We start from the raw sequence: 15,613 nt of genomic DNA on the forward strand, positions 1-15,613 counted from the left end.
GTCGTCATTGACTCCACATGTTTGATCTGTTTCTGCGTGAGAAACTCTGCCAACGAGAAAGTGGAAATTCAGAGTCGGCCGGCGGGGATGAAGCCGCTAAAGTTCAAGTTTTTAAGTGCTCTCGAAGGATTCCTCCCTGCAGCGAGCTGCCGACGCCTCCTTCTGGACCGACAGCGATGCCCTCGGGAAGGGGGGGTAAGGGGGGGTCTCCGAGAAGAATAGAATGATGACGTCGCTCACAAAAATAGGTCACAAATCAATGCAAGTAGGTCAGACTACAGAATGATGACCTCTAAAGAGTCACCGACATCTGACGCACGAAGCAGACATGCTGTTTTAAACAGGATGTTTTAACATTAGTCACAGCTTCTGTGTGTCACAAACTGGAGGAAAACATGTTTGCTTCTATTTCTGAAATGGCCTAAAAGCTGCTCTGTCCGTCAGAAGTGGTAATCAGCTCCACATCAATGGTGTTCTGCTCCAACACAATGTTGACTCTGTGTCGTGTATTGGGCTTTGCAGTCAGCTAAACTCTTCATCATACTCTTCCTCCAAGGAACAGACCAGCGTGTTGTATATGGACAGGTTTAATATGAAGAAGTGTGAAACTACAAAACAAACATACAATCACATATTAGTTTTGATCAAACTTAAATACTGTGTATAACAATACTAGAAACGTACATTGCTGTGCCATCTACATATCTTCATCAGTTACATGTTGCACACGTCATCAAACTATTTCTGATTAGAACCAACTAACAAAATAAACCCTCAGAAATCCCTGAAGCTATATAAGTAAATCATACTCACTGGCATTGCCACTCAGAGGGTCAGAAAATGCAGGATGAATGAGGATACTATTGCACAATCACTTGAATACAACGGAGTCACGTTGTCAACAAACCAGGAAAAAGAATCCGTTACTTCCTGTCACATGTGCCACGCATAGTAGGTGAACACGGCAGTATCTACTCCTAACACTAGGCGGCAGTATTTGAACAGTGTGAACGAAAACACGTAATACCATAACGTACCACTAGGTGGTAGTAATTCTTTCAAATAAAATACAAGTCATTACACTCCCCGCCTGGCATCAGTGGTGATGCCAACCAATCATCTAGTCTTCTGGGGACAGAAGGAGTATACACTCTGTGATAGGTCTGAAGAAGGTTTTGATTACTTTGTTTCTGACTACTTTGATCTCTACTTTTCGGACAAGTCCATCTTCACTTGGTAGAGCCTTCACAATAACACCAATCGGCCATTCATTCCTTTTTGCTTGATTGTCCTTCAGCAGAACAACATCTCCCTCTTTAAGGTTTGGCCGGTTGTGAAACCATTTCTGGCGGCTTTGAAGTGTGCTCAGGTACTCTTTCCGCCATCGAGCCCAAAAGATGTCAGCCAAGACCTGAACTCTCTTCCACTGGTGTTGGAACATATCACTCTTGGTGAAATCTCCAGGAGGAACTTCAGGGACCCCTTTTTTCTGAGTGAGAAGAGTAGAAGGGGTCAAAATAAAAGGTGCTTCTGGGTCGCAAGAGACAGGCACGAGTGGTCTTGCATTTAGGATAGCTGAAACCTCTGCCATCAGAGTTGTAAGGACTTCGTGGGTCAACTTTGGATTTCCAGCTTGCAGGAGCATGGAATCTAGGATACGTCGAGCTATCCCAATCATTCGCTCCCACACCCCACCCATGTGGGATGAATGGGGTGGGTTGAAAACCCACTGACATCGCTGGCTGAGCAGGTAGTCCTCAACACTAGCCTCTCCTGGGTGCGGATGGTCCAACTTCAGCTCCTTGGATGCACCGACAAAGTTTGTTCCACAGTCCGACTTCAGTTGTTTTGCAGGTCCTCTAATAGCAAAGAATCTGCGGAGAGCGTTGATGAAACTGGAGGAATTCATACTCTCTATCACTTCAATGTGAACTGCTCTCGTTGACAGGCAAGTGAACAGAACAGCCCATCTCTTACTGTAGGCTTGTCCACCTCTGGTGCGACGTGCAGCTACCTCCCAGGGACCAAAAACATCCAGCCCAACATATGAGAATGGGGGATCCATCTGCAAGCGCTGTGAGGGTAGGTCTGCCATCTTTTGCTGCTCCATCCGACCCCGTAATTTCCTGCACAATACACATTTGTGTATAACGCTACTGATACTTCTCTTGCCTCCTACAATCCATAAACCACTTGATCTCACAGCTCCCTCAGTTATGTGCCTTCCTTGATGCTTCACTGATGCATGGTGGTGACGAATGAGCAACAAGGCCACATGATGTTTGCCCGGAATAAGCAGTGGATTTGCCTCGTGACTCTGCAGCTTAGCCTTTGAGAGGCGTCCTCCCACTCGAAGCAAGCCATCAGAATCTACGATTGGATTCAGTTTTCGAAGAGAACTATTGGATGGTAAGTCTTGTTTTGCATGCAGACACTTGATTTCCTTTGCATACTCCTCATGTTGCACACATCTGATGACAACATGCTCCGCTTTGACTAGACCCTCCTCTGTGAGCGCCTTCTTACATAAGTGCCATCCAGTGCAGCTGCTGTCATCCTTAGACTTTGCATAGCTGTGAGCAATGTGACGAAGGTGAGCTACCACTTTCACTAGAGAATCCCATTTGGAAAAGTGCTGAAAGCGTTGTGTTCCTAAAGTTCCTTTTGACACTGTGGTAGTGAGCGTGGTCACTTTAGGGCGTATTTCAACGTCCGACTCTGGGTTGATGAGCTTGAATTGGGCCCTTTCTTCATCTGTAAAGTTCTCATTTTTCAGCAGGAATGCTGGACCAGACAGCCAATTAGTTTTAAGCAGGTTACATGCAGCCACTGATCGTGAGCCATGGTCGGCTGGATTGTGCTCGGTGGGAACATGCTTCCACTGCTCTGGCTGAGAAGACTGTTTTATTCTTTGCACACGATTGTTGACGTATACGTAGAATTGTCTGTTTTTATTATGAATGTATCCGAGAACAACCTTGCTGTCAGTGTAGAAGGTAACTCTGTCGATATGCATGTCAAGTTCTCGCACAATGATCTCAGACATCTCTACAGCAAGTACTGCAGCACAGAGTTCAAGTCGGGGAACAGTAGGCTCTAGTGCAGGAGCTAGCTTGGCCTTACCTAAAACAAACCCAACTTCACTTTGACCAGTCTCGTGGGTGACCTTCAGGTAAGCTACAGCAGCTATAGCTTTTACAGAAGCATCTGCGAACACACAGAGCTCGCTGTACTTGGCTTGTGAAATGGAGAATGATACATATGTGCGAGGCACAAACTGCTCTCTAAGATCTTGCAGAGAATCTTGCCATCTTCTCCATTCATCGTACATGTTCTGAGGCAAGGGGCTGTCCCATTCAAGGGCACTGCTGCTGAGTTCCCTGAGAAGAAGTCTTCCCTTGATTGTCACAGGGGCCAGGAAACCTAACGGGTCAAACAGGCTGTTGATTGCTGAAAGCACTCCACGGCGTGTAAAAGGCTTCTGATTCTGTGGAACTTGGAATGTGAAGATGTCAGAACTGACATTCCAGCTGACTCCCAAGCTACGCTGAACTGGAATCTCATCTTCCGACAGATCCAAGTCTTTAATGTCCTTAGCCCGGTCTTCAACGGGGAAAGCATTCATCACCTCCAGTCTGTTGGATGCGATTTTGTGAAGGCGAATGTTGGATTGAGCAAGCATTTTTTGAGCTCTTTGCAAAACATCAACAGCTTCGGTTTCAGTTGGAAAAGACTTCAGAGCATCGTCGACATAGAAGTCCCTTTCAATGAACTGCACTGCATCACGACCATACTGCCCTTCTGTTTCCCTTGCTGCCTTTCTCAGTCCGAAGGTTGCTACAGCTGGAGAAGGTCGGTTACCGAAGACATGTACTCTCATGCGGTAGTCCACTACATCCTTGCTGAGGTCGTTGTCTTTGTACCAGAGGAATCGCAACACGTCTCTGTCTTCCTCTTTGACGACAAAACAGTAAAACATTTGTTGTATGTCGGCTGTGATGGCCACTGGTTCCTTTCGGAAACGGAGGAGGACCCCTAAGAGGCTGTTATTAAGGTCCGGTCCTGCAAGTAACACATCGTTCAGCGACACTCCTTCGAACTGTGCACTTGAGTCAAATACCACACGTATCTGTCCAGGTTTCTGTGGGTGGTAGACTCCGAACATCGGAAGGTACCATCTTTCTTTTCCTTCTTTTATTGGTGGTGCCAGCTCTGCCTGGTTATTATGCAACATCTTCAGCATAAACTCAAGAAATTGAGCTCTCATGTCTTCTTTCTTATCCAGCATGCGCCGAAGAGACTGAAGCCGTTTGTGGGCGTAGTCTCTGTTGTTTGGAAGAAGACGCCTGGGTACACGAAACGGCAATGGGGCAACCCAGCTATTTGCGTGGTCTTTGATGAAGCCTTCCTCCATCTTCTGCAAGAACATCATGTCTTCAACTGATGGTGCTAACTGGTTGTCCTTGTCAGTCTGGCAAAAGACAGTTTCTCCTAGTTTTTCCAAAATTGACTCTGAAGCAAGAGCTGAGACATTCAGCTGTGAGGGAATAGCTCTTGGAATGTTCTTGAAGCCAAGTTTCTCCTTCACATTGATGTGACTCAAACATGGGGGACAGAGGCTGGGGCGTCCGCTGTTTAAGATGTGTGTTTTCATGACACTAACTTCTGCTGGCTTGTGAGTGTTGCCAAGACACACGTCACCTACAATGACCCAGCCCAGGTCCAGTTTCTGTGCGTATGGGTCATTGTGTTTTCCATTTAACTGCTTCCTCACCTTGTGAACTCTCAGTAGGTCACGCCCGATGAGCAGGAGGATTTCTGCATCTGGATCCAAGGTTGGTATGTGTTCAACTATAGGCCTCAGATGTTGGTGATGCCAAGCCACTTCAGGAGTAGGTATTTCATCTCGGTTGTTGGGAATAGCGCTGCACTCGGTGAGGGTGGGAAGAGAGAGACTAATTGTCTTATCAATGGCTTCCACAGTGAAGCCGTGTGCTCTTCTGCCTGATGTTTCCACAACCCCAGCACAGGTCTTCAGAGTGTATGGTTCAGGTGTGTTATTGACATTGAACATGTCGAAAAACTCAGCTTTTGCGAGTGAAACATTGCTTTGTTCATCCAAGATTGCATACACCCTTTTGATGTTCTGTCGCTGATCCTGAGGGAAAACTTGAACAAGGCAAATCTTAGAGCATGATTTTCCTGAGAAGCTACTTCCACAGACTTCTGTGCACATGGCTGTCGCATCTGGCTTGTCTTTGTCTTCCTCCTCCCCACCATACTGTCTAGGGGCGCCGAAGGTGTTGACTGACTGTGATGGTGGACCTGGATGAAGAGCGGATAAGTGCCTGTCACTTCCGCATTCAAGGCACTTGATGGCGACCTCACAGTTTTTCGCCTGGTGAGTAGAAGATGCAAGACAGCGGTAGCAGATGTAATTTTCCTTAATAAACTTCTTTCTGTCCTCCAGAAGCATGTTTCTGAAACCCTTACACTTTTTCAGTGGATGCGGCTTGTGATGCATGGGGCACATCTTGTTCAAATCTTCCACTGACTTTTCGGTCTTTGATTTTGCCTCTGCAGAGACATCGGTCTTGTGTACAGTGACTAATTGCTTTGTATTGGAAAAGCGTGAGAGACCTTCTTTCTTTGGGATGGAGTAGTGAGAAGCAGTAATGAAGCTTGGATCATTCCTTGCTTTGGCTTCCTTCCTTACAAACTCAGAAAAGAACCAGAATGGTGGAAATGTCACTTTATGTTCTTCTTTAAATTTTGACCCAACCATTGTCCACTTGTCTTGCAGGGGAAAGGGAAGCTTTTCCACAATTGGACCTATTCCTCTGGAAGTATCTAGGTAACTTAAACCTGGTAAGTACCCATCAAACTTTGCAGTCTCCACTTCAAGCAGCAAATCTCCCAGTTCCCGGAGCTTGAGGTAGTCTTTAGTGCCTAGTTTTGGGAAATTCTCTAGTTTCGTGAACAGCGACCTCTCTATCGCCTCGGGAGAACCAAAGCATTCTTCTAGTCTGGACCAGATCATTTTTAACCCAACAGATGGCTGACGACTGTTAACTCCCTTAATTCTTCGAGCATACTCCACCGACTCTGGGCCCAGCCACTTAATAAGCAGACTCACTTCTTCACTGGCTGTGAGACCCAGTTCTGCTATGACGTTCTGAAAGGTGGACTTCCAGCTGAGATAGTTTTCAGGTTTGTCATCAAACTTAGTAAGTACTTCTGTTACCAATTGGCTCTTTGCCAGAAACCTTGCAAGCTCGGTGGTTGCGATGTTATTGGCAGTAAGTTGTGGGTTGTTTATCTGTTGAGGATGTGGACCATAAGATGAACAACGTTGTTGCTGTTTACTTGTATCTTCACTCTTAAATCTTGTTTCAACATCCCCTGCTGGTGGGAAGCCAAACTGCCCCTCTAATGCACTAGGGTGAGTTGATGTGGACTGCCTTGTAGGCTTCCAATGCTGGTGTGAAGCTGTGACATCATCATGCAGCACATGCATATCTGTCCTTTTTTCAGCAGGCTCCATGTTGGAGTGCAGAGTTACATATTCACTAACCTTCTGCATTGAGTTTGTTTCCATAGGTAAAAGATTGAAACCTTCACTTTTTTCTCCTGTGTCAAACCTAGCAGCAGCAGATTCCATTACCTCTGCTTTTGCATTAGCAGCTTCAGCTTCCCTCTGTAGTTGAAGTGCATCAAGAGTTGCTTCTAGGCGAGCCTTTTCTAATTTAATTTCCATTTCTTCCTGCGCAAATGACGCTCTTGTTTTCGCAGCTTGTGCTTCTGCTCTTGCCTGGGCTGCTGCCATACTAGCCCTGGTTGATGACCTCACTGATGATCTAGTACTCAGCTTTCCTGAAGATCTTGAAGAATTTGTAGAGTGGGCAGCGAGTGACCTGGTCTCCTCTCTGTCTTTTTCTGTAATCTCTGTGCTCTCCATGCTTTCCGCGATGTCGGATAAACTGACGTGAGGGAAGATGGAGTGACTTTACTTTAACTTGTTGCTATCCGTTGTTGACTTCTGCTCCCTCGCAGAGTGCTGCCATTTCACTGTTCTGCTCCAACACAATGTTGACTCTGTGTCGTGTATTGGGCTTTGCAGTCAGCTAAACTCTTCATCATACTCTTCCTCCAAGGAACAGACCAGCGTGTTGTATATGGACAGGTTTAATATGAAGAAGTGTGAAACTACAAAACAAACATACAATCACATATTAGTTTTGATCAAACTTAAATACTGTGTATAACAATACTAGAAACGTACATTGCTGTGCCATCTACATATCTTCATCAGTTACATGTTGCACACGTCATCAAACTATTTCTGATTAGAACCAACTAACAAAATAAACCCTCAGAAATCCCTGAAGCTATATAAGTAAATCATACTCACTGGCATTGCCACTCAGAGGGTCAGAAAATGCAGGATGAATGAGGATACTATTGCACAATCACTTGAATACAACGGAGTCACGTTGTCAACAAACCAGGAAAAAGAATCCGTTACTTCCTGTCACATGTGCCACGCATAGTAGGTGAACACGGCAGTATCTACTCCTAACACTAGGCGGCAGTATTTGAACAGTGTGAACGAAAACACGTAATACCATAACGTACCACTAGGTGGTAGTAATTCTTTCAAATAAAATACAAGTCATTACAAATGGCGTCTGATTTTAAGGGGATCCACGAGGAGCGTCTCCAGCAGTTCTTTATCCCCAGTTGTAGAAGTAGATCTTCTGCCAGGTGGGGAGGTAATCCATCAGAGGGCCTGCACACACACACACACGTCAGGAGAACACCAAGATCTCCATCATTAGTGTTATTAAATATACTCACGTGTTGCTCCCAGTCAGTTCTATTGATCATTCAAAGTAAGACTCTCTAACTTTGCTGATCAGAAACTTATTTATTTTACTTTTACACCTTTAAACGTCGTGTTGGAGGTTCTGGATGTTAAATGTCTGTATTGAATTGAAATATTGAATTATTCTGTTTGAGTAAAATATTTATATTCAAAGCTAAGTTTTCTAAAACAAATCATTTAAGTTGAAGTGTTTCCCCTGATAATCAATAAGGATAACTGTTCAGTGATGTCGTGAATGTTTCATGTTGATCATCACTTACGAGCCACGAGGCCGATTCCTGGAACGTGATCGGCCAGAAGTCTGAGCAGGAAGAGAATCTTCTCCCTGAAGACCAACAAACAAGAAGAGAAGAAGAAGAACTCTGTGTGACCAACATTTAAAACACTTCTCATTCATTGGTCGGTTGTCAGAACATTAATTCCATTCAATTATGATAAATAGTTTTTAAGGCAGAACAGCTGCTTCTAAAATGTGAGGATTTACTGCTTCTCTTTTTTATATCAGTGTAATTTATATATATACATATACATATATATATATATATATATACACATATACACATATATGTATATATATATGTGTATATATACATATATATATATACACATATGTACACATATATATATACATATATATATATACACATATGTACACATATATATATACATATATACATATATATATATATACACACACATATATATATATATATATATATATACACACACACATATATATATATATATATATATACATATATATATATATATATATATACATATATATATATATATACATATATATATATACACACACATATATACAGGACTGTCTCAGAAAATTAGAATATTGTGATAATCCCCATACGTGTGATTTAGTTTACTGAACCAAGCTGAGTGTTTTTCAAGGCTCAGGAAACCCTTGCAGGTGTTTCGAGTTAATTAGACGATTCAAGTGATTAGTTGAATACCCTACTAGTATACTTTTTCATGATATTCTAATATTTAGAGATAGGATATTTGAGTTTTCTTAAGCTGTAAGCCATAATCAGCAATATTAAAAGAATAAAAGGCTTGCAATATTTCAGTTGATTTGTAATGAATCCAGAATGCATGACATTTTTGTTTTTTTAATTGCATTAGACAAAATAAAGAACTTTATCACAATATTCAAATTTTCTGAGACAGTCCTGTATATATATATATATATATATATATATATATATATATATATATATATATATATATACACATATATATATACATACACTATACTATATTATATAATAATTATATTATTATATAAATTAAAATATCGTGGCTGAAGTTTTTATAGATTAAACAACGAATCCATTGATTGAATAATCAAATCGTTGATTAGAATAGTTGCACGAATGATTGTAAGATTGTAAAGATTCTGTCCTCCGGGTTTGTGAGCAGACTTCCAGACACACTTACTACGAGTAGTACTAGTAGTACTACTTACTCAGAGTATTTGTCGTAGAACGGTGAGCGGAGGAGGTAGTACAGCAGGAGAAAGGTTCTCCTCCTCATCTCGGCCTTTTCCCATCGATTGAGGAACTTCCCGTCACTGAGCACCGCCAAACTAAAGGGAGGAGCACAAAAACACTGATTATTGTAAATAAATGAATAGTGATGTAATCTTTGTGTTTCAGAAGTCTAATTACAGCTTTTATTCACTCTGTGAGTTATGAGCTTTAGATTTATTTATTTTAATCTGTGAGGAAACACAAAACATAAACAAAGACTTTAAAATCATTTAACTTCTTACAAAATCACATTTAAAAAAAATTATAAAATACTTATTCATTGCCACTCATTTATATATAAATATTGTATAATTATTTATGTGATCTTTCAGAGAATAGGAGGTAAAAATAATATTCGAGAATAATCTTTCTAAACTCCTCATTTATATATTTTCACATGAAACGGTTTTCAGTGTTTGTTGTTGTAATACTTATTTCAGCCACACGAGGCTGCCGTGCACCACGACCTCGTGCTCTAAAGAGGACTAAACGCGTGTTCTTCTTCATTCACCCATGGACCATAAACACAAGTTACATGTTGTCTGTTAGTGAGTTACTGAGTACATGACGGAGCGACGCACTTCTGCCTCTTGTGGCCGAAATGAGAATTACAACCACAAACAAAGACTGTTGTGGTGAAACCTTTTTATTCACCTGTTCCGAAGTCATAAACACCGGACAGAAAACTACTTCGATCAGACTGAGTGTCCCTCACTTCCTCTCTGCATTTCTGTACTTTAGAGAAAACCTTTAAATTAAATCTACATTTGTTTGGAGGATCAGGTGAGGTTATATCACGATCGACCACTATATATATATATATATATATATATATATATATATACACACACAGTTGTGTTCAAAATAATAGCAGTCCCACATCACTACCAAGATAAATCACTGTTTTTGTAAGAATTTCAACTTCTACACTGCAAGTAAGTTTCTAGAAAGTTTAGTAAAGGTATAGAAAACCAACAGACCCAACAGGCATGACATGCATGCTGCTGATTCTGTGAAACTGAATCATTTACTGAAAGGGGCGTGTTCAAAAAAATAGCAGTGCCGAGTTCAATTAGTGAGGTCATTGATTATGTGAAAAAAATAGGTGTTAAACAGGTGGCCCTTATTTAAGCATCAAGGCAACTGACGCTGCATATGCTGGCTGTGCATTTGTCCTTGAAAAACAGAGTAAAATGGGTCGTTCAAGACACTGTTCAGAAGAAGAGCGTTCTTTGATTAAGAAATTAATAAAAGAGGGGAAAACCTATAAAGAAGTGCAGAAAATGATAGGCTGTTCAGCTAAAATGATATCAAACGCTTTAAAATGGCAGCCAAAACCAGAAAGACGAGGAAGAAAAAGAAAAATGACTATTCGAATGGATCGGAGAATAACCAAAATGGCAAAGGCTCAGCCAATGATCAGCTCCAGGAGGATCAAAGAAGATGTAAGATTGCCTGTGAGTACTGTAACAATCAGACGACGTCTATGTGAAGCCAAGCTACCAGCAAGAAGCCCCCGCAAAGTCCCATTGTTAAAAAAAAGACATGTGCTGAAGTGGTTACAATTTGCCAAAGAACACATTGACTGGCCTAAAAAGAAATGGAGTAATATGTTGTGGACTGATGAGAGTAAGATTGTTCTTTTTGGGTCTAAGGGCCACAGACAGTTTGTCAGACGTCCTGCAAACACTGAATTCAAGCCACAGTACACAGTGAAGACGGTGAAGCATGGTGGTGCAAGCATCATGATATGGGGATGTTTCTCGTACTATGGTGTTGGTCCTATTTATCGCATACCAGGAATCATGGATCAGTTTGAGTACATCAGAATACTGGAAGAAGTCATGTTGCCGTATGCTGAAGAGGAAATGCCCTTGAAATGGGTGTTTCAACAAGACAATGACCCCAAACACACCAGCAAGCGAGCAAAATCATGGTTCCAGACAAACAGAATTCAAGTAATGGAGTGGACTAGCACAATCCCCGGACCTTAATCCCATAGAAAACTTGTGGGCTGACATAAAAAAATGCTGTTCATGAGGCAAAACCAAGAAATGCAGAGGAATTGTGGAACGTAGTACAATTGTCCTGGGCTGCAATACCTGTTGACCGGTGCCAGAAGTTGGTCGACTCCATGTACCACAGATGTGAAGCAGTTAACAGAAACCGTGGTTATGCAACTAAATATTAGTTTATGATTCTCAGGAAAGTTGAATCTTCAAGCATTTCTTAGTTTATACAGTTTGCTTTGAAATAGAATGTGCAGTGTCCCCAATGCATTTGTGTTCATTAAAATACAATTTATTTGAAGAATTTTAAGGTTTACTCACCTTTTTCAACACACTGCTATTATTATGAACATAACTGTATATATAAAAAAAACATAGATGTAATTGTCCTGTGAACTAGATAAAGATCTGATGATTATTATTAGATGAATAAGGATTAATATTGTAAAGGAGGATGAGCTTGCAGACCTGGAGAGTTCAAGGACTCCGGAGATGAGCCACGGCTTCCAGGACTGTTTTCCACAGAGTCCGAGGCAGAGCACTGAGGCAGGAGGGTTCCCTTTAAGGAAAAGCTCGTGAAAAGGTCCTCAGAGCAAAGAGGAGGAAGCTAACCACGGACACTTGAACGGTTGTGCTTTAAAGGGTTGAAATGGTTACGTGGTCTTATGATGAGGCTTTCACTCCAAGTTAAATATTTGTGTGTTTTTGGCTTCACCGCAGGTGCTACAGCAGTCCTCATTAAAATATATACAATTATAACAGTAACAACAGACTTTATTTATACACCATATATATATATATATATATATATACTGTACACACTGTGTACTGTAACCGTGTGGACAGATGAGGGAAGGATACGGTGAACGAGTGGCCGCCCGATGTACACAGACTCGGCGAGAGTCTCCCGACGGCCCAGCGGTGTCGGCTTGCTGTGGAGCTTCTCCCCACTTGAGCTGCTCTTCTTCTGCTGACTCGGTGCTCCCCACAGCCGGGCCTGCAGGGAGGGAGCTGAGACATGAAGAAGACGAGAGGAGACGGTTTACCACGGGGATAGGGGACAGGAAGTCTTATACTGGTGCATCTTCATTTTAGGTTTAGTCTATTTTTGAATTTTATTTAATTTGACAGTGAAAAGTCAATAAATTCATTCTTAGGCCTTTATCCACGGCAGAAATTCCCATATTTCCGTTGATCAGGAAGAAGCCTGAGAACCAGGTCCCTGAGAACCAGGTCCCTGAAAACCAGATCCCTGAGAACCAGATCCCAGATAACCAGATCCCTGAGAACCAGATCCCTGAGAACCAGATCCCAGATAACCAGATCCCTGAGAACCAGATCCCTGAGAACCAGATCCCTGAGAACCAGATCCCAGAGAACCAGATCCCAGAGAACCAGATCCCGAACATGAAACCGTGTTTATAACAACCTTTCAAACAGAATTCATCTTTTTCCGGTGAGCAGGCTTTTATTTTGACGGGAACCGGACGTTTCCTGTTTCACATCAAGTCACGTGACTTGACACCACCACTCAGTCACACAGACTCCTAATCAAGATATTAAACTTAAGATTTAAATATTAACGAGTCTTACCGGTGCTTAGGGGCCGAATGACTCGCCCTGACCTCTGACCCACGAAGCAGGTGTCCTCTTGCTGCTCCGTGTTTCCGTCATCTGAGAAGAGCAAAGAAAAATATACAATAATCTGTTAATCTCATTCACTTCATATTATATATACACAGTGTCTCAGCAGACACTGTGGAAACCAGACTAAATAAAAAATATGTATAAATTAAGTCAGTGTTTTATATTTTCACCTTCTGTATAAAATGAATGTTATTTGTATTAGTGTGTGTCTGTGTGAGGAGACATATTTTAGGATTGGTAAATCATTCCTAATAATACTATTCTGTGCTTTGAGCTAAAGGCTAACGTCATGCTAACGTCCTGATGTGTGAAGAGTCTGAATCGCTCCATGTGTGACATCCTCTACTTTCCTTTTCTTTAAAACCAACAGAAGCTCTTTCTCATTAAACATGAAGGACGAGCATCTTAAGATTGTGCAAAGAGGAGTTAATAACAGAAAGGAGGAGCGGGAGGAAGAGGAGAACTGACCTTCACCAACAAACTCAGCACCTCTGTCCAGGGGCATTATGGGAGGTGAAGTCTGGATGCCGGATTTGTACCACAGAAGAAGCACGAGCCGAAAAACGGCCCTGAAGATGAACGAGAGAAGAAAATCTGGTCAGAGACGAAGGATGACATCGTGCCTAATGAAGTTTTAAATATTCTAACTATCATAAAGTTTATAACACGGTAATATACAGACAACATCATATGGAGTTTATATCAATATTCACCTTTTAAAACTTATTACATACACTTTAAACTGGTGTGCTCTCTAAAGAATAAAGAATATTATTACACCCATATGTGACAGTTGAACAATGCATCATTAGATCATATATAATAATTAGCATTACTGTGCTGCTCTAACAGCCTGCACTCTTCTGCCTTCTGGGGTTCAGGTAAACTGTGGCACCTGCTGTTGTAAATGTGTACCTGCACTGAGTAGTAGAAGCAAAGGATTATGGGTAATTTTTTTGTTTGTTTCCTTCTTCTTTTCTTTAGAAACATGAAATGCTCCGTACTTAAAGACGTGGATGAGTCCGATCACCAGCCAGCGGCCGACGTCGCCCCACAGCTTGCAGGCTCCCATCTCCAGGAAGACCTCCACGTGCTCCAGCACAGACAGCCAGGTGAGGAGCCTCTGCTGGGACAGAGACTGAGCACACGGCGGCCACACCGGTCACACCTTTGCACCTTCACTCACTTTCACAAGTAAAAAAAAAGGTACAAATCTTGATGCCACTTTCATTCTTGTTTATGTTTTTCTTCCTCCACAGTAGAGACAAAGAGCGGCGTGTGTGAGGCCAGTGTGTGTGTGTGTCTCTGTGTACCCGGCAGTGCTCACCACAGGGAAGGAACATCGCAGCCCTTTACGCAGAATACTGTCGTTGAAGAGCACCAGCAGATTGGAGGCAGAGTACACTGAGAAACAGACACGAGTTCATCAGGACACGTGTCGATCTTTGTATTTCATAATATATAATACATTCATGTTGTGTAAATAACACAATATATCTATCTATGCAATTTCAACAGAGAGAAATAAAGAGAACAGATTTATTGACCCTTGACTTACCGAGTTCAGATATTTCATGAGAATCTGCAAATCGCCCTGAAACATAAGATTCATAATCAGCTTTATGTGTGCACAGGAATGTAATGCTCTCAATGTACACACAGGAATAAACACAACAGCTAAGAACACAACAAGGTGCAGAACTGTTATGTACACAAGTATGTGCATATATACATATATCATTTAAAAAGCACCAATGTCTCTAAACATGTCGTCATTCATTATGTGCTGACAAGATTAAAACATTAAAACTCTGTGCAGCAGACAAGTAGTTCATGTTTTCAAAGTTAATGATTTATGGAATCAGGGACAAAGTTCAGTCCAGTTAACAGCAGTTAGAATTAAGACAGATGATAGATAGATACTTTATTAATGGACAGATAGAGACTTTATTAATCCCGCAAGAGGAAATTGTTACTATAAATAAATAAAATAAGAGTAAAACATATTAAAATATTAAATATAAAAATGCACTATATATATATAATGAAATAAAATAATATTAAACTAACAAACTAAACAGTAGTGCAAAGATTTAATTTTGATTTAAATTTGAGTTTTCACACAATACCACATGTTTGATACTGCATCACTATACTAGTACCAATACTTAAAGTAAAAATGTACCTGCGATCAGGTAGGAGAGCGTCCGCACCGTGCTCTCCAGCTGCGCTGTCGCGGCCGGGTTCCTCCTCACGTACTCCGTGTAGCGCTCATAAACACGAGTCACTTTATCGATGTGCGCTTTAATGTTTGACATGTTTAGCTTTTAATTACTGCACACTAACACATAAAGTCTTCATTTACCCGCCGTGTTCACAAATATACCCGCTGTGTTGATATATATGGAGGAGTAAGTTAGTTTAGGAGTACGTCCGACACCAAAAAAACATAACTTCCGTGTTGATAGTCCGTCAGTTATTAACGTCCCCCCCTGCACCCGCACTCTGGTTGGAACACTTTA

General features: G+C 41.6%; 1 protein-coding gene across 2 annotated transcripts; it reads right to left on the reverse strand.

Annotated features, from left to right (window-relative positions):
• Positions 1–108: 108 nt before the first annotated feature.
• pex16 (peroxisomal biogenesis factor 16) lies at positions 109–15,556 on the reverse strand. 2 transcript variants are annotated; one of them, XR_013767062.1, is made up of 12 exons: positions 15,277–15,556; positions 14,650–14,685; positions 14,419–14,495; positions 14,096–14,229; positions 13,560–13,660; positions 13,038–13,118; positions 12,306–12,455; positions 11,913–11,985; positions 9,372–9,491; positions 8,146–8,210; positions 7,681–7,789; positions 109–466 (listed from the first exon to the last, which is right to left on the reverse strand). XR_013767062.1 is itself a non-coding variant. In XM_079158154.1 (11 exons), the coding sequence occupies exons 1-11, from the start codon at positions 15,407–15,409 to the stop codon at positions 7,731–7,733; spliced, it is 1,029 nt and encodes a 342-aa protein (XP_079014280.1). In that variant the 5' UTR covers positions 15,410–15,556; the 3' UTR covers positions 7,089–7,730. The 2 variants fall into 2 exon arrangements, 1 of the variants encoding a protein (XP_079014280.1); XM_079158154.1 differs by lacking the exon at positions 109–466 and having other exon boundaries at positions 7,089–7,789.
• Positions 15,557–15,613: the final 57 nt, after the last annotated feature.

The sequence above is a fragment of the Pholis gunnellus genome (assembly GCF_910591455.1).
Source record: "Pholis gunnellus genome assembly, chromosome: 1".
NCBI lineage: Eukaryota > Metazoa > Chordata > Actinopteri > Perciformes > Pholidae > Pholis > Pholis gunnellus.

What these genes read in the sequence shown, in the direction of transcription:
- pex16 (XM_079158154.1), bottom strand. Translation starts at nt 15,409, where the DNA reads ATGTCAAACATTAAAGCGCACATCGATAAAGTGACTCGTGTTTATGAG. An exon ending in CATTCGGCCCCTAAGCACCG is followed by an intron (nt 12,456 to 13,037) that starts GTAAGACTCGTT and finishes TTCATGTCTCAG; the next exon opens with CTCCCTCCCTGCAGGCCCGG. An exon ending in CGGGCGGCCACTCGTTCACC is followed by an intron (nt 11,986 to 12,305) that starts GTATCCTTCCCT and finishes CTCCTGCCTCAG; the next exon opens with TGCTCTGCCTCGGACTCTGT.